Raw genomic sequence first — 21,456 nt, forward strand, 5'->3', positions numbered from 1 at the left:
AAGTGGCCAATGTTTCTAATTCCAAATACTATTAGCCACATACACTAAATCTGAGGCCTTAGCTAGACCTAAGGTTTATCCCGGGATTGTTCTGGGGTCATCCCTGTTCATGTAAATGACAAACAGGATATCCCGGGAGCAGGCAGGGATGACCCCGGGACGATCCCGGGATAAACCTTAGGTCTAGCTAAGGCCTGAGTCTGACTGAGAGCTGCAGCTCCTTCTGCTTCACCCTCCCTCTGCAACAGAACCTTCCATCCCACCATCCTTCCCAACACCCCCCTCCTCCAATGCTTCTTCTCTTTCTGTAATGGCCAGTGGTGAGGCCTCTGCATAGAGCCGGACTTTGGGCAGGAGGGCCCCAAACAGACCAGGACTGGCTAACCACATTTTGAAGCAAATGAAGTTGTCATCTAAAGAAGGAGCTCTGGTAGACCATTAAGTCCAGAGCCTAAAATTATCCAACTGCACTACTTCTTAGAGCAATCTGTGGTCCTCCAGATGTTTTGGCCTACAACTCCCATCTGCCCTAGCCAGCATAGCCAATGGTGTGGGACATTGTAGGCCAAGATATCCAGTTGTCCATCCCTGGCTAAGAGCCTCCTACAATTTCTAGTTTTCCCTTCCCCCCTCTCATATCTTTCTTATTTATTTATTTATTTATTTATTTATTTATTTATTACATTTCTATACCGCCCAATAGCCGGAGCTCTCTGGGCGGTTCACAAAAATATCTTCCATCTTTCTTGTAACTAACCATAATCTCCAGAGTTTCCTCTATCTTGCAGATCCTTGATATGACCATCTCTTTCTACTACCTGTTCCTTGTGTCAGATTCTGATTTGGTCTAGAACAATCAAGAACAATATTTGTATCTTGAATTGGTCAGGTTTCACAGTTGATCTGTACATGAACTGTAGGTAGCTTCTGAACTATTATTTGGGCATCTCCTGTTGCACGTTATTAGAGATAATAATTTGAAAAACTTTTAAGAATATATGCAAGGTAGCTCTTTGAAATTTGCAAGATTAAGAGGGAAACAATAAACTGGGCTAGCATGTGTTCTGCCCCACCCTCTCATATTAAAAAGACAGGAGGAGCTAACTACTGCAGACTCAGATCTGGTATTATCTTCTTGTTTCAAGGCTGTTTCAAGCCTGCTGGCCTGCCAGCTAGTTTAGACCAGAGGCTTTTTTCGTTTATACTGTCTACAAGTTTCTTTTCTTAGGTTTGCATTGTAGGAAGCAAGCAATTGCTTTGAGGGCCAGCCAGAAATAGCAAGTATGAAGCAGTTGTCCATTCTTCAGACTCTGCAGCTAAAAGGCGCACATATTCATTTAGAGATGTATTGCTTAGAAACATCAGATTCACTGCGCATCCAGCTGCTGCGGACACTTTCCCATTCCTTTGCTGTGAAGGGCAAGCAAAACAAGCTGTTTACATTTGCTTGTAGCAATGGAACTGTGATGGTTGCTTTTACATCATGCGTAATTCATGGTGTGGAATCTACATAAAGATTTGAGAGCTTAGAACAGTGAAGTCAGCAAAAAAGTTGCTAAGCCGGACAGTACACTGAACGGTATGTTTAGGTGTACTATTAAATTTAAAGGCAAGGCATCTTCATATATCATGGGCCTCAGCGTTCCTTTCAGGGAAAGGCAGTTCATTCTCAATTTCTCTCACACACCTTTTTTTGTCTCAGTCCTTGTATTATTCTCCCTGTTGTGGACATTAAAATGGCTCACTAAGATGAGGAAGGATTAGAGATGTAAAATTTCCGGAAATTTTGAGGCCATGGTCTTATTATTTCATGCCCCCAAGACTAATGTAGAATTTAGCATCTTGGGCTTTCATTCTGATTCTAAACACATTTACTAGGGCCATAGCTAGACCTAAGGTTTATCCCTGGATCATCCAGGGGTCAAACCTGTTCATCTAGGCGACACACAGGGGATCCAGTGCTCAGGAGGGGCGAACCCTGGATGATCCCAGGATAAACCTTAGGTCTAGCTGTGGCCTAGATTTCAGTGGAACATGTAGGGATCACTGCTTGAAGAGAAGAGCAAGGCTGGGAAAATGTTAGAATAATTTTCCACTCTACAATGGGCTAGTTAGTATCTTGCTTCTGTCCTCCAGGTTCAAAGATAGATAGATAGATGTTCCATCCACTTTGAGTAAGAATGAGTGAGCATTAAAAGATGAGTAATGCACAGGAAAAAAGGTGTTGAAATATTGATACTTTTTTAACATGAGACTAATCAAACTGAGGTTGTTTTCAACTTTCCATTTTGGCTGTACAATCAACAAGAGAAAATAACACTTGTGTCGAAGAGTACAGAGGTCAGAAAAGGAATTTCCCCCTTCCTTTGAAACACACTCACAATTTCAATAGTTTTTTCCCTTATTGCTACTTTTTTGAGGGCACCATATGGACTGCAGTTTGTGGGAGATGGTCTTGGGGGCAAGAATTGCTCAGCCCTGTTAGAGTGAAATTATCTCCCACTAGCTTCACTTTGAACTGAAGCAGAGGCATCATGCTTGTTGATAAAACACCATCTTGTTTTGTTTTTACTGTTCTAGTTACCATTATGTCATTACCCTCCTACACAGTAAATAAGTTATTTGGATCCAAATATCATGTTTTAATCAATTCACCTAGCAACACATGTTTTGCAAATGGCTGCAGAAATTGTGCCCAAAATAAGAAATCAGAATTCTGCTGTGTTTTATAGTTGACATTTGTCATGAAAATATTCCTGTTTATTTTAGTGCACAATCCTATGGTGATGCCCTTAAGCCTATGGACTCAAAGGCTTACGGGCACCCTATGCAGAGAGAGAGAGGAGTGGCAGTTCCATGCTTCTCCAGCTCCATGTTCAATTCCATGCTTCTCCAGCTCTGCATTTTGGCTAGATGGTCTTTTTTGCCCGTCTACCTGGGGTGCATCAAAGCAGGAAGAAAGGAGACTGGAAAGGCTTCAGGATACATTGTATTCCAGCTTCTCCAGTCCCCTCTTCTCCTTGCCCATGGACATGCCCCCTTTACACCCCACTCCAAAGTTGCTTTTGCAACCTTGGAGAGGCAGCCGGCATGGTTCTCTCCACACCAGGGGGGAGTGGGGAGTGTGGATTTCTAGATCCATGGTCAGAGCGCTGTCTCTAACTTCAGATCCAGGAATCCGAATTATCCTCTGGTCCCCCAGACTCTGTCCAGGGGCCATAGGACTGCTCCCATGATTTCCTTGGGAAAGATTTGACGCTGAAAACTTAAACACACTTAACTAGTGTGAATACAGTTGCAAATATGGTTAGGATTGTGCTATCAGGCTGCAATTTCATGTCTCCTATTTGGGAGTAAGTCCCATGAAATCCACGGGGAGAACTGCACACACAGCTAAAAAAACCGAGCCAGGTTGCTTTTTTAAATTTAAAATAGGAGCTTGCATGTTTAGTCATATGAATTGCTGTAATAGATATTTCAAAGTTTCCTGTGGCTGTTTGTATGCTTCTCTTATGTATGTGTATATAGCTTCACATTATCGACACAGGGTGTACCACAATACTGCTTTTTATCTCCAATAACTTTTTCAAAATTTGCTAGTATGTGAGCATGTCAGATTTTGAGGTGATCAGAGCTTTCCTTAAACAAACTACATTGTGTTATTTTTTTAAGCAGTTCAGTTCAACTTCCATATATAGTCTCTTCTCCCAGGCAGTTAACAACATATGCTGAGTTTTTTAACTGACCCCAGAATAGTTGTTTTAAACGATATTGCTATTTTTATGCTTTTAAATTTTTGTATATTTGTTTTTAATGTTCACTGTTTTTAACTTTTGTAAACCGCCCAGAGAACTTCAGCTATGGGGCGGTATATAAATATAATAAATAAATAGTTGCTACTGTGACTCTGTAACACAGATGTTATCCAAGTAATGTATTGCAATTGTTTAAAATGAATCAAATTGTGAATTATGTGGTTTTCCCAAGACAGAAAATATAGAGGTTAATGCTACTACTTTGAAGTTAGACACAGTAACTCTCTTCATCTGGATCTCTTTAAAATATATCTGTTCATTTGAGGTTTCCAGATGCTGATTAGCATGTGCTGAAATAGCTATGTAGTTGGCCTTGGCCAAGTAGCTGTTTTAATTCACACACTTGCTGTTCAGTGCTGGGGGATCTCAATAAGGAGAAGAAGCTTCATAGGAGGAAGGAAAGGACACGATTTTGACTGGGTTCGGACAACACAATAACCCATGATTAATTAACCCATCATGGGTATCGTGTCGTCTGGTGGGAGTTGTTTTTTTTAAACCTTTGTTGGCTTATTTGGCCAAAATAACCCATTCTGATAACGCATGTATCATGTTGTGGTCACAGTGGGTTATTTTAGCAGGCTACTAAGCTGTGCGGCAAGAGCAGTCAAAACAGCTGCCACTCTGCTGACCACTGGCTTACTGATTAGGAACATGTTAAAGCGTGTTATTTAGCTTCTAATTAGCTAAATAATTGATTTAGAATGTAGCATGGTGACTTTATTAGCATTCATTCACCACCCCAAAAAACATATTGTTGTGCTTCCAGCTGGTTGTAGTATCTGAGGGAAGAGAACAAGGATGACTCAACATACATCTCTTTCATCTATATTTCCTATCTTCCACATCACTGTTTCTATGAGTTGCAGTTCTTAAATAAAACCAGTTAGCTCTCTTTGTTATTTGGGGGACATTTTGTATAAAAGAAGAGAAGAAATGGTGTGTTCATAAACCAACGTCTTTTTTTAAAATAGAGTTTTATAGCAGAGTTGATTTCCCATATAAAATCTTTATTTCTATCGAAGCAGAAGAGGAAAATGTTCCTTCTGTTAATATTGATGACATTATCCACAGCAGCATAGATCAGTAGTTCAATGGAATGATAAGCTGCGGAAGCATTTTGTTCTCCCAGAGCATTGGTCTGTGCTAAAGTATCTGAAGATAAAAATGGGATAGCATAATTAAGAACATATTAAACAATTACATGTCCAGTCTTAATATAGTAAATGCTATAATATGTGTTCTGTGCTCTAAGGTTTTTTGTGCTTAGAATGATAACGGGGGAAGTTTGTGGGGGTTGGCTTTGCTACAGCATTGCATTTGTAGCTAGGATATCTACTATCTGATCTAAAGTTTCCACATGGTTGGTGAGTTTTGCTGGGCTAGTCCCTATCGTGTTCTTTTTAAACTTCTTTTTTTAAAAAAATATGATTGAGTTATTATTTGTGGGCAACAACAATAAACGTTGAAAACAATGTTCCCTTTCTTTAGTATAACTCATTTTCATCATATTATTCAGCTGGTATTATTTTACAACAGTATTTTGTAGATCTTGTAAAGGGGGGGGGAAGAACAAATTGCTTTTTTGTTTTGTTTTACAGTTGCTAGGTATTTTAGCACTAAGTTAAAAGTTACTTGAAAAAATATGAACAATATGATAAAGTGAAACAAGTATTCCTTCCACAATTTCACTTCTGTTTTATTTCTTTACTTCCAGATTGCATGAAGTCAATAAGGGAAGATGATGAAGGAACTGTAACTATAAATAGAAGAGGAGCAATCAAACAGGCAAAGATCCATAACATCAAAAACCATGAATTTATTGCCACCTTCTTTGGACAACCTACATTTTGCTCTGTCTGTAAAGATTTTGTCTGGTGAGAAGAATTGTCTTGTCACACACACTTTTTATATACAGCTCTGGTATATGTCTAAGAATTTAATTGGCACTTTCTACTATGCATTCCAGTATAAGTACACTATTCAAACCTCTAGACAACTTCAATCTTCCTTCAGAAACTCGTCAAGATGATTTTTTTACAACTTTCTTGAAAGTATACAACAGGAATAGGGAATACATTTGAGGTGGGGAGCTGAATTTCCACCACCACCACCACCACAGGGCCTTCCACAGGCCGGGTGATATCAGTAGACATCATATAATGTCATAGCCCTGCCTATTTTGCCTTTCTCTGTGCTGGGAAAGGCTTTCCTAGACCCCGTCGCATCTGACATGTAGACGGGGCCGACAGGCTGCGCTACTTCTAGCGCAGCCTGGCCCCTCCTCACCGCCGGATTTTAAGGTAGGTCTAGGAAGCCCCCAAATTTCAAGATGAAAATTCACTATAAATTCACTTCTTCAGCTCAGGTGTACTTCCTCTTCATCCACTTAACTACAGCAGCCATTCTCTGAGACAGTTACACCTGACTTAGAACCACTGTGAAATGAATAGCTAGTTGATAGTACCCCACTTCAGAACTGAATTGCAGCTTGACACACATATTTCATTGGGGACAGATGAATCTAAAGATGCTATTTTATTAGTTCTGTTGGTGACTCTTTCTCCTCCATTTTTTTTAACAGGGGGCTAAACAAGCAAGGATACAAATGTAGACGTAAGTTGGCCGAATCATCTTTTATTCAAGGATGGCAATAGTCATTGATTAATTTATCATTAGAACATAGGGCATGTCTACACAATGCCTATAACCCGGGATCATCCCAGCATCATCCCTGGGCATCCAGATGACACACAGGGGATCCTGGGAGCAGGCAGGGACGAACCCTCAATTTTCCTGAGATAATCCTTAGGTATAGAAAGGGCCATAGAAGTAGCTTTACACTGTCAGACAATTGGCAATTTAGCCCAGTATTATTGACACTGACTGGCAGAAGCTCTCCAGGGTTTCAGGCAGGAGTTTTTGCAGCCCTACCTGGAGATCCCGGGAATTGAACCTGGGACTTTCTGCATGCAAAGCAAGTGTTTTACCTTTGAGCCATATTCCTTAGAACAGCAGCTAACAGTTATTCATATGCTAGCTCTCCCATTAACAGAGTAGTAGCCAATGTTAATCTGTTGCAGCAAGTAATAAACAACATTTTGGCATCTTGGAAAAGCTTTTACTATTGGAGTTTAATTTTAAATATGGCTAGATCTGTTAGTAGTTAAAATATTAAGTGAAATAATAAATATAATAGAAGTATTAAATGAAAATGTAAAAAAATGTCGCTTTCTCTGTTTTCTGAAAGCTATTTTTATTTAAAGTGGGAATTAATTACACACTTCTGAGTACTTCTTCATAGATCCCACCCCCAAATATGTAATTTAACTGTCTGTATCTTTCTATTGCTACTCTTCTGAAGAATGCAATGCTGCTATTCACAAAAAATGCATTGATAAAATCATTGGGAGATGTACTGGTACTGCTGCGAACAGTAGAGATACAATGGTAAGTATCTCTTTATATTCTATGTTCTATATGTATTCATTAACAACATTGTGCATATCCTACAGCAAAAAAATTGAAATTCAACTCAGAAGAAAATCAAATACTGTACTTCTCATTGAAAGAGAAGTTTTCATCAAGCAGCTAAGAAAATTACATTAAAAGTAAAATGTACCCCTAATGTTTAATTTTTTGTTCTAAGTCGTGGACATAGAACACAGCTCATGGGAAATTATACAAAAGTCACCAAAGAATTATTTTAAAGCTTCGGAGAATCCCTATCTCAAGCCTTGTGAGCAAAGGACCAGTGTAATCCCTGAGCTTGCCTGACCAAGGTCATGGGAAATGATGACAATACTGAGTTTTGACAGAACCCATTTTATCTTTGTAAACCTTTTTCTGGTCTATGTGACTGTAGGCAGGTCTTAAACAGAAATAGGATGGCTAGTCACATACCAAGGCTACACTTTCAGAGGATAAGAAGCACAATGTAAATACAATTATGACTATAGAGACTTACTTCTCTAGAGGCTCACCAAAAAGCTGAACATTTCTTAGACATATTAGAAGACCTTTAAGATTATTTTTCTTTAATAAAATTGGTAATAGTTTTAATTATACTAGTGTGGCTTGGTCGGAAGGATAATATCTGTATTGTCTTTGAATTGTTTTAATTTATTATAGTTTGTTTTGTTAAATTTGCTTTCACCAAGCCTATGAGCTAGATATTCAGATACATGATATGTTTCTGGGTGCCTCTCCATGATAGATGTATTTGTTTGACTTTTTTTCTAATATAAATATCCCTTCAGTTTCAGAAGGAGCGCTTCCACATTGATATGCCGCACAGATTCAAAGTTTACAACTACATGAGTCCTACCTTCTGTGACCATTGTGGGAGTCTTCTCTGGGGACTAGTTAAGCAAGGATTAAAGTGTGAAGGTACAGTCTCTTTCTTTTGACCATTAAAGGCACTGGGTAAAACAGCAATTCTAGGGCACTTTTTTTTTTGAAGAGGAAAGGATGAGTTTTGTATGTAGGGCTTCTTTTCAAAATCAGATTCCACGCACACATCTCAGTTTAAGGTATGTCCTTAACTAAATTTAGAGCTGAAAAAAGAGTTGAATGCTCTCTCTTTTTTTCTCCAAAAGTAATGTTTTCTCCTTTTTGATATTGAGAACTAAAGGAGGAAAAGTAAATTTTACATTTCAGTTCTGTTAAAGGGCTTGATGAGCAAATGGCCCACATTTTCACAACAGAAAAAAATAATTGATTATCCTTATAAATTATACTAAATATTATTAATAATTTTCTTTCTATAGAATGTGCAATGAATGTACACCACAAATGTCAAAAGAAAGTGGCAAATCTTTGTGGCATCAATCAAAAACTATTGGCAGAAGCTTTAAATCAAGTTAGTCAGGTATGTCTGATTAGTGCTTGTCTTCATGAATATTTAAGGATACATCCCTGAATGCAGATTATGATTTCCAAGCAATAACTACTATACTACTTGCTAACTTCGACATTTCTGTTAGCCTGCTAAGTGATGAGGATTTTACAACTCTCTTTTTTGCCTGAATTTCACATGAAATATACATAGCTGTGGCAAGATTCTGTTTACCCCTTGGCAAGAGACATAGACAAAGGTAATCTCTGTAGAAAAACAGGCTTAATGTTATGCACACACCGTAAGCTCATGTATCAACCACCCAATTTTGCATAATCTTTTATTCATTGTACCTTCACAGTCTGTAGAAAGCAGTCTGACTGGTAAAACAAGGTGATGATAATACATACAGTAGACATTAAAATCTTCCATTATTTATTTGTAAAGTCAGGTGTATACACATTGCTCATATTACATGACAAAACATTTGAAAAATTTGGGCATAGTAGCATAAAAAACAATCATTGCTAATTTAAGGATTAAAATAATCTTATGTTGTTTCTTTTCAGAGATCTTCCAGGAAGTCTGATTCTGGCTCAGTAGAAAGTGTTGGCATTTACCAGGGTTTTGATAATAAACCGAAAGCCTTTGGTGGAGATTCAACAGGTTAAAATCTATCTGTTTCTTTCATTGTGAATGGATAATGGTATTGCATTAACACAGTGTATAGTTAAATTATGGAACTCGTTGCCACAGGATGTAGTGATGGCCACCAATTTGGACAGCTTTAAAAGGGGGTTGGATAAATTCCTGGAGGCAAAGGCTATCAATGACTACTATCCCTGATGGTTGTGTGCTATCTCCAGTATTCGAGGCAGTAAGCCTGTGTACACCAGTTGCTGGGGAACATGGGTGGGAGAGTGCTGTTGCACCATGTAATGCTATGTTGTTCCCTGGCCGTTGGCTGGTTGGCCTCTGTGTGAACAGAGTGCTGGACTAGATTGACCCTTGGTCTGATCCAGCATGGCAATTCTTATGTTCTTAAAGCTCACCACTACATTTTTTTTTAATTTAAAAAGTCAATAGGACAAGGACATGGACAGAAAATAATTCTTTACATGCAACAATTCTGTAGCTTATGTTAACTATGTTAGGCCAAGTCAAATGTTATGTTTTTATACATTGATTGGTCCTTGGGATACAGTGTCTTGCAGAAGTATTCACCTCCCTTTGACTTGTCCACATTCTGTTGTGTTACAACCTGGAATTCAACTGGAGTTAATTAGGATTTCCTTTCACAGATCTAAACAAATAGTCCATAATGTCAAAGTGAGGAAAGAATGTACTTATTAGTCAGACAATTAGTTGAATGGAAGGCCCCAGAGTTTGTTGGAGAGAATATATATACAAATGCCATCATGAAGACCGAGAGCTATGAAAACAGGTCTGGGATAAAGTTCTGGAAGCACCAGTTAGGGTTGGATTATATATACACACCATACTATGAACATCCCCTGGAGCACTGTAAAATCCATTATAACAAAATAGAAAGAATAAGGTATGACTGTGACACTTCCTAGAGAATGCTGTCCACCAAAACTCAGTGACTGGGTAAGGAGGGCTTTAGTCAGAGAAGCAACCAAGAGGTCAATGGTAAACCTGAAGGAGTTGGTTGAAATTCACAGCTGAGATGGGAGAAACTGTCCATGGGACAACTATCACCCGGATGCTACACAAAGCTGGGCTTTATGGAAGAGTGGCAAGAAGTAAAAAAGTCAACAGGGCTCATCGCCCTAAGAACACCATCCCCATGATGGAGCATGATGGTGGCAGCCTCATGTTGTGGGGATGCTTTTAATTGGCGGGTACTGGGAAGCTGATCAGGATTGAGGGCAAGGTGGATGGAACCAAATACAGGGCAATTCTAGAGGACAACCGGTTTCAGTCTATAAGGGTCCTGGGACTGTGGCGGAAGTTCACCTTCCAGCAGGACAATGACTCTAAATACACAGCCAAAGCTACACTGGAGTGAATTAAAAATAAGAACCTGAATGTCATAGAATGGCCCAGTCAAAACCCATACCTCCGTCCAGTTAAGAATCTGTGGCAAGACTTGAAAATTCCTATTCACCAACAGTCCCCATCCAACCTGACAGAACTTGAGCAATTTTGCTAAGAATAATGGGAAAATACTGCAGAATCCAAATGCGCAAAGCTAGTAGAGACTTACCCAAAAGACTCACAGCTGTAACTGCTGCCAAAGGTGCTCCTTTGACTCAGGGGGAACGAATACTTATGCAACCAATGCATGCCAGTTTGTTTTTGTTAACTTTTATGCCCCAATGAAAACATTTTGCACTTTAAACTTGGAAAAATAAACAGCTTTGGATTAGGAATTTTTTTTTAGAATTTAAGACAAAGTATTTATTGTTTCCAAGCTTTTACTCCCACAAAATGATTTCTAAAAGCCATGTATTAAGAACATGTTTATAGAAAGACTAGAGATATAAAATGTCTGGAAATACTGAAGCCATGGGGAAAATCCTTGCTGAAAGTTAATTCTTTCAATCCTTATTAAAATTATTGATCTAAAGTATTTTGCTAAAAGACATTTATGCTCAGTTTCCCAACATGTGAGTAGAGTCAACATTGTGCATTGTTGACAGTAAATGGGCATTCCTGACAGTTTGACATTTGGGTTTTGTTCTATAGAGTCCTGTGTTTCTGATGCTGTAGCAGTCAGTCATTTAGTATAGCTCTAATCTGTTCAGACAATAATTACAAATTTACTAACTGAGTGTACTTTTAAAAGTTTAAAAATATAGTGATAATTTTATGAGCAAACTAAGTTATATATAAATAACTTGGGGAACAGAAAGACTACTTGATGTTCCTAAAGCAGCCCTCCCCAACCTGGTGCCGCCCAGATGTTTTTGACTGCATTGCCCAGCATTTATGACCATTAAACATGCTGCTTGGGAGCTGAAATCCAAAATATCTGGGAGGGCGCTAGGTTGGAGAAGGCTGTCTTAAAGCAACAAAGTGATTTTTGATATAGTGCTTAAAAAAAAGGTATGGTTTATTTTTCATTTCCCCCCCAAATTTGTTTCCCCCCCCCCATGGCTTCAAAATTTACAGAAATTTTCCATCTCTGTTCCCCAGAGAGGTTTACCTAATGCCAATTTTGATACCATTTTGGCACCAGCAAAATAACTTTTCATTTGCCAAGACATTCTGCCAAATTGTATAAACTGAGTTTGATTTATGGCATTATCAGTTCTGCTGAAAGCTGCTTCTGCGATTTTTATGTTGTTTTTATCACTTCATTGCACTGAGAGGGTGTTGTTGTTGTTGTTGTTATTGTTATTGAAGGGTGACATAACAATTATCTAAATAAAATGCCCACCACCATCCCTCAATTTATCGCATGCTCTCTAAAGGAAGCCCAACCCCACACTTTGAGAACTGCAAACAGAACTGACAAAAATGCAACGGTATCCCCAGACTTCAATAAGTTTGGAACTCAGTCATGACTTGTGTTTGTATGAGATAGTTTTGACATATTGAATTTTTCCCTCCATGTTTTCAATCTCATGCAAGCATGCATGCAAACATACACACTTGCACGTGTGACAGGAGGCTCACAGAATCTGTTAGTGATGTAATAATATTTTCTGAAGTCATAAATTGCCACAGCAAGTATTGATCTTGTTTGCACCTAATGGAAGCATTTAATGGCAAATCATGGGTTAATTAACCCATGAATTTACAGGGACGTGAGCCGCTTCTGGTTTTCAGTAAAAACCTACCAGTGATGCATTCATAAATTACTATTGTGTTGTCCAAACCTGAGCACCCACAAACAACCCAAAGTGCCTGGTTTTGGATGTCACAGTAATATTCTATGAATGCAGCCTGACTTTTTTCCAGGATCATCCCTGTGCATGCAAATAACACACAGGGGATCCCGGAAGCAGGCAGGGACAATCCCTCCATTTTCCTGGGATAATCCTTAGATGTAGAAAGGGCCATGGTGCATATTTCCCACAATATGTGAGTTAATCCACAATTAATAGCCTGATTGAGGGGAAGGGGGGAGAACTTCTTAATCATATCGCAAAAACTTGCATTTCTCTTTTTGCAGATAGTAGTGAGTATGATAGGCTCTGGGAAGGAAGATCATTAACTCGACCATCCAGTAGGAGGAAGTTCAACATAGACAGTTTTATCTTCCACAAAGTCCTTGGGAAAGGAAGCTTTGGAAAAGTAGGTAACTTGCAGAATTTAATTTTCTTTACATTTTTAAATGGCTAGCTAGCTCCTAATCATGCATTGTTGTAATGCCTTGTGATGAAATTAGGCAGGGAATGGGACCAAGGCTGAGAACTCATGGCATCACAAGACTGGGATCTCATAGGGCATGTCTACACCAGCCCTATATCCCGGGATCATCCCGGGATCGTTCCTGTGCATCCAAATGCCACACAGGGGATCCCGGGAGCAGGCACGGACGATGCGTCCATTTTCCTGGGATAACCCTTAGGTGTAGAAAGGGCCACAGTTGGGGTAAGGAAAGATGTATTCTCCTTTCTTTTCTGTCTCCCACCCCTCCATCCCTGAGTGTCGGCACAAGTCAGTTGTCACAAAGGGGAAAGCGCTGTTGTGGCTTCATCATTTCCCTATGGAAGTTTGCTTCATTGGCGATAAGGGAAACATGAAGGAAGATATCAATTGGTATGCATTGGGAGAGAAATCCTTTTTCTTCCCCTTCTGTCTTTTCATTGCTGACATGCTTCTGGATACTAATCTAGAACACAAGTCTGGACATGAATCTGACATTTAAAAGGCAACATTCAGCACATTTCTGTCTCCCAAGACATTCTGATGCAAAAGTCCCCAAACTTCAACAAATACTGCGAGTTGAAATTAAATTACATTCAAATTTAGTTAGGATTTTTTTTCCTTTTACAGGTGTCCTATTACCATACCATAGCTAGAAAGATCATGTTCTCACTTGTGACTGCTGTTGTGAATGTTTCACTCTGTTCTGAGCTTGTATAACAGCAGAGGGAGGCAAACCTTTTTTAGCCTGCGTGCCTGATTGCCTTCCAAGGGCTACATACCAGTAGTGAGCATGGCCACCTCACTCTCACACACTATGTATCCTGATGGCCAAACACCACTCTTAACACGCAGAGACCCAAATGCATGCTCAGACATGTAAATTATCCACACTGTTCTCTCATGTGTGCACACCATTCATATACCTATACCAGCCCTGCTTCCTCAGCTGATCCATGAAGATAACCTGGGGGTGAAGAGCTACTTCTCAGCCACATTGTGTATCCCCATTGTGGCACACTGGACAAGGAAGTTTAACCTTCCTACCTGATCAGCAGCTTTCCTTACAAGGGTAGAGGAGGCAGAGCCTGGGGGAAAACCCAGTGGGCTGAATAGGAAACTTCTGTGGAACACATACAGCCCACATCCTGGAAATTCCCCATGCCTCTTGTATATGCATGTATATACATTTGTACTTTTGCATAGAAATATTGCAAACTTGTACACCTCTTGCATTTCATCAACGCTTGGCATGGACAACATGTAATGCATCTGATCAGCCATAATGAATTTTAAGTCTTCAATATGCCACAAGCCCTCTGCTGTGTGAGCACAGATATGGCTATTGGCTGCAGAATTGCACAATCATTACCTGGGGAGTAGATATACCAGTAGTACTCCGATCACAAAGGAACATATCCAGGATTTTATCATCTGGAAAAGCCCTTATTTTTTGTATGCCAACCTAATATTCTGTTTTGCAGGTACTACTTGCTGAGCTGAAAGGGAAGAATGAATTTTTTGCAGTAAAGGCTTTAAAAAAAGATGTGGTGCTAATTGATGATGACGTGGAATGCACCATGGTGGAAAAGCGGGTCTTAGCACTTGCATGGGAAAATCCATTTCTTACCCACTTATATTGCACTTTTCAGACTAAGGTACAAGGCAATCCTTAATTTTACTTTTGATATAACTGGCAAAGTCAAGTGTATTCATGCCTTTTCTGAAGAGGAGTAAGTTTGCTTTAAGATAAGCATATTATTTTATCTATGCATCGTCTTCCATCCTCCTTAAGTATCTATTTGCAGCTCTGAATCATTTGCCCACAGTGGAAAGAGGAAACAATCTATCTATTGGCAAATACTTTGTATCTTAAGAGAATCTCAAAGGGGAGAAGGTAGCACTGACATATAATGAAAGTGAATAATGCAAGAAAGCAGCAGCCAAATTTCATTTTAAGTACCTCAGACGTCTGAGGGACAGTGCTTGCTGTGTGTACAGGAAGACTGAACTAGTCTGAAAAAGAATGAGATAGTTCATGCAATTCCACATACTAAGTCTTATTTGTCTCCTGTTTCTATCATATTGTGATTTTGTTGCTCTGAAGTAAACAGTATCTTCTTGCTGTGGTAGGTTATTTATTTGTGGCAGTTATTTGTCAAAATGACAGAGGCTACCTGAAGGATCAACCAGGGATAGTGCAAAGTTTGATGTGACCTGGTCACACTGTCTCCAGCTGCCACCCCTTCACCCAGCACCACCCTATGGTCCTCTGCCTGGGAAAAGAGAAGCTTGCAGCAATTTTGTTCAGCAGTTCTCTGGCGAGCACCAGTCTTCATTCTACTGCACCTGGCACCCCTGTAAGCCTGGCATTCACCAGAGAAGCATTGAATGAATCAGCTGTCACTGCCATCTTTACCCCAGAATGCCCCTGGTCCCACGTACAGTCAAACGCATTATATAATACCAAAAGTGAAGGCTGCTGGAGCCGTTTCTCTTGATGCCACAATGCTTGAAGGGGGGATGGATATTAAAGAAAAGCATCAGCCTCAGTGGCCGCTGGCATTTGCCCCACCTTTTACCAGATGCTGATGATGGGTCTGGGACTGTCTTCTCCTGTCTTCTCCTAAAAGCTAATGGAGAGGCCCTTCTCTTTGTACCACCTTTGGCTAAGTCACCGCTGGTCAGGATGAGGGCAGGGGGGCTTCTTGGTGTCCGCAGTCAGATTGTGGAATACCTTACCTTGTGTGTCCATTTGGTCCCCTCCCTTACTGTTTTTTTCTTGACTGGTTAAAACATTTCCTGTTCCAGTAAGCATTTATCTTGCCAGGCAGATCATTTTTATATGGTAGCCCCTCACTTTAGAACATTTTTTTTTAATCTGCTGAGTCCTTTTCCATTTCTGTGTTGTTGTATTACGTCTCTTGTGGGATTGTTTTGTTTTTAATTGATGTGAGCCATCGTGAGTGATGCAAATGCATTTTAAGTGTGGGGTATGAGCTGTCTAATTAAGTAAATAAGTACATTTCTGACACTGTTTGTAAAGGTTTCCATCCAGAGGCTGTCACCAAAGGCTGGAGTCACTTGAAGAATATGTTCTTGCTATGGGATACAGTTACATCAATGGGCTAACCTTGTATTCTTCTCTGTTTGTAAACAGGACCATCTGTTCTTCGTTATGGAGTTCCTTAATGGTGGTGACCTAATGTTCCATATACAGGACAAAGGCCGTTTTGATCTCTTCAGAGCTACGTAAGTGTTAATAACATAACATTGTGGGGGGGGTGGATGTTTTTCCCATTCCTAAGACTTGCACAAGCTCATGTGTTTAAGAAGGGATGTACTATGCGCTACACCTATGCAACATGACAGAATGTGTTAAAATCATATTTCGAATAACTTTGCCCTCACAGACCATTAGGGTTTGAGTAGTGTTGTCTTGGGTATGGTCACTGAACACGTGGCTTGCAGGGAGGTTGTCTGGCACACATGTTGCTGGTTGAGAGATTTAAGCTAGTCAGCTTAAGCCATGGTGAGACGTGGCATGTACCAGGCGGTTTTCGGAATATTCAAGCCGTTGCTTCTCGAGTCATCCAAACCCTGGTGGCGGGGGTTGCTTGAGGGTTCAACAAGCCTCACATAATCCTAGAACAGGCTGTGGTTCATGTGACGGTTGTTTAACCCTCACCCAATCCCCACCTGGGTTCGGATGACACAACAAGCTGTGGCTGTAGCTTGAATATTCAAAATGACCGCTGGCACATGCCTCAGCTCAGTGTGGCATATTTGCTCGTGTGAACCACCCCAAAGACTTCTGTCTAACTCAGTAATAGCCAAAGGTTTTGTCTAAACTTCCAAGTTCATGAACTAATTATTTCTTCATGGACTGCTGTTTTAGGTGATGTCTTATTAAGCTCAGCATAATACAGTTCATATAGTAATAAAATTATGATTTGAAGGGGCACATTGGTTTGCAGAAAGGTGTGTTCAAAGCATACTTCGCTCTCGTGCTAAGATTGGAAGGAGACCTGAATATGGGATCTCTGGGTGCACTTGTTAACGTAAGGACAAAGAGGAGCCATGCTAGATCAGACCAAGATCCATCTAGTTCAGCACTGTGTTCAAACAGCTGCTTGGGGAAACCAAAAGTAGGAAATGAGTGCAATGGCCACCTGGCGGCTCTTTGTGTTGGCTATGAAGCCTGTTGTGCACACGTCCCACTCAGCCATCAATGCCCGTCCCCCACCCCCGAAGGTTCAGGGCAAGCCATCTGCTGCTTTGGCCTGTGCTGCTAATGGGTGCCATGTGCAACCTTCGGTTAAGGCTTTTAGAGAAAAGGGAAAGGGGAGCCCTCCCCAATTTCAGTCACCCATGTCTGCATATGGACATTTCACTATGTTGTTGTTGTTGTTGTTGTTATTATTATTATTATTCATCTCTCTTTTATTGCTCGTGGCAGTTTTTCTAAACAGACATGATGGGCTTTGCCAAGTCGTGCTGTCCTTTACTGACTCAGAAACTTCCTTACTATTGAACATGTATTGAGTATGACGGCTTTCTGGATGTTGGTGTTGATGTATTTTGACAGACCCAGTTTCTGAAGATTTTCTGTAAATACATAGTAGTTGCTGTTGTTGTTGTTATTGTTGTGGTTGGATAATGATCATCATCATATGAAAAATCATGCCCACATGTGATCTCAATTCTACATGTGGACATATGTTCTGATATGATAAAAACTCCTACAGCTAGTGATGACGCCAAATTTCATAATTAGACCACCCACTGATTGAACCTTGCCTTTTCATAATGTTCATCCTTTTAACGAACCTGGACCGGCGGTTTATGAATTTACTATTAAGTTCAGAATTGATCACAAGCTTCTGAGCATGCGCGGTCTGTATCTAAACAATGTCATTTCTGCACATGCACCGCATTGGTTGAATTAACCCTTTCCTTGCCTAATTGCTCTAGAACCATGAGGAGGAGGGGAAACCTGACAGTGCCTCCCCAAAAAATCTTCAGACACCTTACAGCAGTGTCAGCAACACAGTCCCCACTAAGACCCCCAAGTGTGTCCACCAGAACCCACTCAACCCCTTCCTTACCACTGCTACCACCATTGGCCTCCAACCATTCTTTCCCCTGCCAATGCTGTGGCCTGGCCTGGCCTTCCCCTCCCTGCTGTGGCCTTTCCTTCCTCTCACAACTGCTGGTATAAGGCAGCATTCTATGTTCCTATCGGCATCCTGCCCTACTTCTTAAGTAGGTATAGAAAGAACTAAGGTTGATGCACTATGACCAGACTAGGGTCCCAGTATTTATTTGAATGCAAGAGGAATAGCTATTACAACATCATTAGGCTTAAATTAGGACTTTGTAGCTGTTTTAAAGAGCTTTTGCTCTATTTCAGGTTTTATGGAGCTGAAATATTGTGTGGCTTACAGTTTCTTCACAGCAAAGGCATTATTTATAGGTGAGTGTTGGTTGGTTGATTGATTGATTGGTTGGTTGGTTGGTTGGTAAGAGTCTTTTCAAACATTGCAACAATTACATCTTGGTGAGGAATTGGTGGATTCTGTTATTAACTTACAAATACAGTATTTTACAAGGCACTGCTCCTTATTAACATTTTGATTTTAGTCCAAAAGTGTTAAAAATTCAGCAAGCACTTGAGACTAATCTATAATTGTTTTCTTGTGTTTTTCTCCTTGGAAACAAGAATAAAGAAATATTATTTACATTACACAGAAGAGTCTTTGATTCACATTCTGCCAGGCACTTAGCCCCAAGACTGAGACACTTTGTCTTCATTTCAGTGGCAAAGGAGATTGATAGTATTTGACGCAGCATTTCAACAGGCTGACCTCTTGTCAAAGTACTGACCAAAGTTTTTTGCCTTGAATAACAAATTATGGAAAGGTGTTAGAAGTCCAAATGATTTTAGCTTGCAATACAAGAAAGTACCTTTGAATGCTATTGGCCAAATTTGATCATCTTCTGGAGAAAGCCTGATGGAATTAAAGATTCATTTGCTTCTTTTCCCTACATAGTGTCAAATTCATGCAATTAAAATATAAAATCTGAAACTTTTGAAAGAAGACATGAGAAAGGCATTTATTTTGCTTTGAACATGCAGGATCTATCATTTTCTCTGCTAATGACCTTGGTCATACTTGTGTGTTTTTTAAATATATTTCAACTTTATTGGCCACTAATTAAGAGTTTTGACTTTCAGAGCTCTGCCTAAAGCCAGAGCTAAAGAATGGACATGTACATATGGAACAAATCTGAGTACACATTGAGCTTTGCTTGGTTTTCCTTTTGCAGCTGTTCCCAATCCTGAAGAGACAGCCTGCTTCTTATTATTATTAAAGCGTAGTTAATTATACAATTCAATGAACTATCATTGATGTAGTTTGCTAATATAAAATCATTACTAATATATCTATACAAGCTAAGACCATGAGGTATTTAGGCACTGGAGACATACAGAGAATATGAGAATCTAACTTTTAATTGAACTGTACTTCTGTATTAGATTCGAATATAGTAAATAACACAGCTTGCAACGCAATCCTATATATGTCTACTCAGAAGTAAGTATGTGTAGGATTGCAGCCTTACTGAACCAGTGATGGCTTTGCTACCAGTGCAAAATTCCCTCATGGACCCCCAAAGTGAATATCTTAAGGATTCTGCATTTTGCCTCAGCTTCAAAAGCAATAATTTTCATTTCTCTATGGCTTCCATGATTTAATTGACCATACCTTTAGCATGAGGTAATTTTTAGTAAAGTTATTGTGCGAAGCAATCATTTACTTGTTTCCCAACTTCAATCCATTCTTGTAGGCTTGGAAATAGTTTTATATTAATGCTGACGGAAGCATCCTTCAAGTCTGAAAACAAGTAGTGGGTTTTTTGGGGGGTGTTGTTTTTAAGTGGGAGTTTACTACTATATTAACATGGAACTTTCAGGTCATTTTTAAAAAATTGTTATTTATTTATTTATTGCATTTCTATACCGCCCAGTAGCCAAAGCTCTCTTTTTTTTCTAATTTAAATGCTGTGCTGGGGGTTTTTTTACACAGGGACCTCAAACTAGACAATGTGATGCTTGATAAAGAAGGCCACATCAAAATAGCTGATTTTGGGATGTGCAAAGAGAATGTAGTTGGCGAGAACAAGGCAACGACTTTCTGTGGTACCCCAGACTACATAGCACCTGAAGTAAGGAATGTACATATGTAACATACAAATACTACAAATGGTATCTTTAACACAATCAATAAATAGGATATTAATCTCTACCTCTAAGCAGGACCATCTCCATATATTTTCACCTCTAGGCAAGGTGATATTTTGATACAACACAGGCCACCTCTCTTCATTCTTGCTTGCCCCAGCAGCAGCTGCTTCTACTGTCCCACCACCACCTTCCACCTCCTCATCTTCTCACTCCCAGCCACCTCTCTACCACCATGCAGCTCCTTCCTACCCCCTCTCTTGTGGCAGTGCTGCCCCTTCTCTTGTCTTTCCCTTCATTGTCCACCCTGGCTGATGCTGTTGCCCCCTCATCTCTTCTTCTCTTTCCCTTTCCCATGCATCCCTTCTAGCTGCCACCACCTTCTCCTCTTGTCTCCCCAGTCCCCATGGACTGTTCTCCACTTCCATATTCACCCGGCAACTGTCTGACTGCCTCACTGTGAAAGGTTCTACCTAGTGAGCCATTCTGGGTGAGGTGGCCCTGGAGATCACCTGTGTTGCAGCAACATAGGCAGTCTCCAAGGCTACCTCACCCTTGCTTTAAGGAAGGACCCTTTGTAGTGAGGTATTTGGGCTGCCACCAGGTGGACTCCCTGGAGATCCTTGCTGGCTACTTTTCTGCCACAGAATTTGCTGTAGTAGGGAAGCAGCCAGTGGGACTTCCCAGAGGGCCTACCCTGCCCCATGCTTAGCTCTGAGGAGTTGTGCACTGGGTGAGTGGCACTCTCGAAAGTCACAGTCCTTCTGGCAGCAGAGGAGCATGTGGCTCCCGGCACCAGCTAAGAGGACCTGGAGTGGCACCACCAGACACCATCACCATCACATGGCTGCTGCCACCTTAAGGGGGTTGTTTTCTGCCCTCAAAATTTGGAGCCTAAGGTGGTCACACTGTTCACCCTCCCTACCCCACCCCAAGAAATGGCCCTGCATCTAAAGAATCAGAGAGGGCTCGCAGCTCAGGTCTGTGCCATTGCCTTACCAGATAGGAAATAACACCGGATCCTTCCAAATACTGGGTTTATCTGTTCCTGGGATCCTCACTAGCTCATGATCTTTATTAGCATTGAATGAGTGGAGCAGATTGTGGGTTTAGCCCAGGAGATTCTGAGTACAAGTAAACCTGTATTATTCATTCAAATTAGATGTCACTATAAGCCAGGAAAGGGTGGGCAAAATATGCGTCATCCCAAGGCTCAC

General features: G+C 40.4%; 1 protein-coding gene across 2 annotated transcripts in view; it reads left to right on the forward strand.

Annotated features, from left to right (window-relative positions):
* The window catches only part of PRKCD (protein kinase C delta), a 90,104-nt gene that overhangs the window by 61,833 nt on the left and 6,815 nt on the right, over nt 1-21,456 (forward strand). For both annotated transcript variants that reach the window (XM_063121168.1, XM_063121167.1), the window contains exons 5-15: nt 5,533-5,692; nt 6,400-6,431; nt 7,180-7,265; nt 8,075-8,204; nt 8,585-8,685; nt 9,222-9,318; nt 12,797-12,918; nt 14,478-14,651; nt 16,154-16,245; nt 18,407-18,469; nt 20,085-20,223. In XM_063121168.1, the coding sequence (XP_062977238.1) occupies nt 5,533-5,692; nt 6,400-6,431; nt 7,180-7,265; nt 8,075-8,204; nt 8,585-8,685; nt 9,222-9,318; nt 12,797-12,918; nt 14,478-14,651; nt 16,154-16,245; nt 18,407-18,469; nt 20,085-20,223 (1,196 nt within the window). The remainder of the gene's footprint in view (nt 1-5,532; nt 5,693-6,399; nt 6,432-7,179; nt 7,266-8,074; nt 8,205-8,584; nt 8,686-9,221; nt 9,319-12,796; nt 12,919-14,477; nt 14,652-16,153; nt 16,246-18,406; nt 18,470-20,084; nt 20,224-21,456) is intronic.

This window comes from Elgaria multicarinata, chromosome 3 (assembly GCF_023053635.1).
Source record: "Elgaria multicarinata webbii isolate HBS135686 ecotype San Diego chromosome 3, rElgMul1.1.pri, whole genome shotgun sequence".
Lineage (NCBI taxonomy): Eukaryota > Metazoa > Chordata > Lepidosauria > Squamata > Anguidae > Elgaria > Elgaria multicarinata.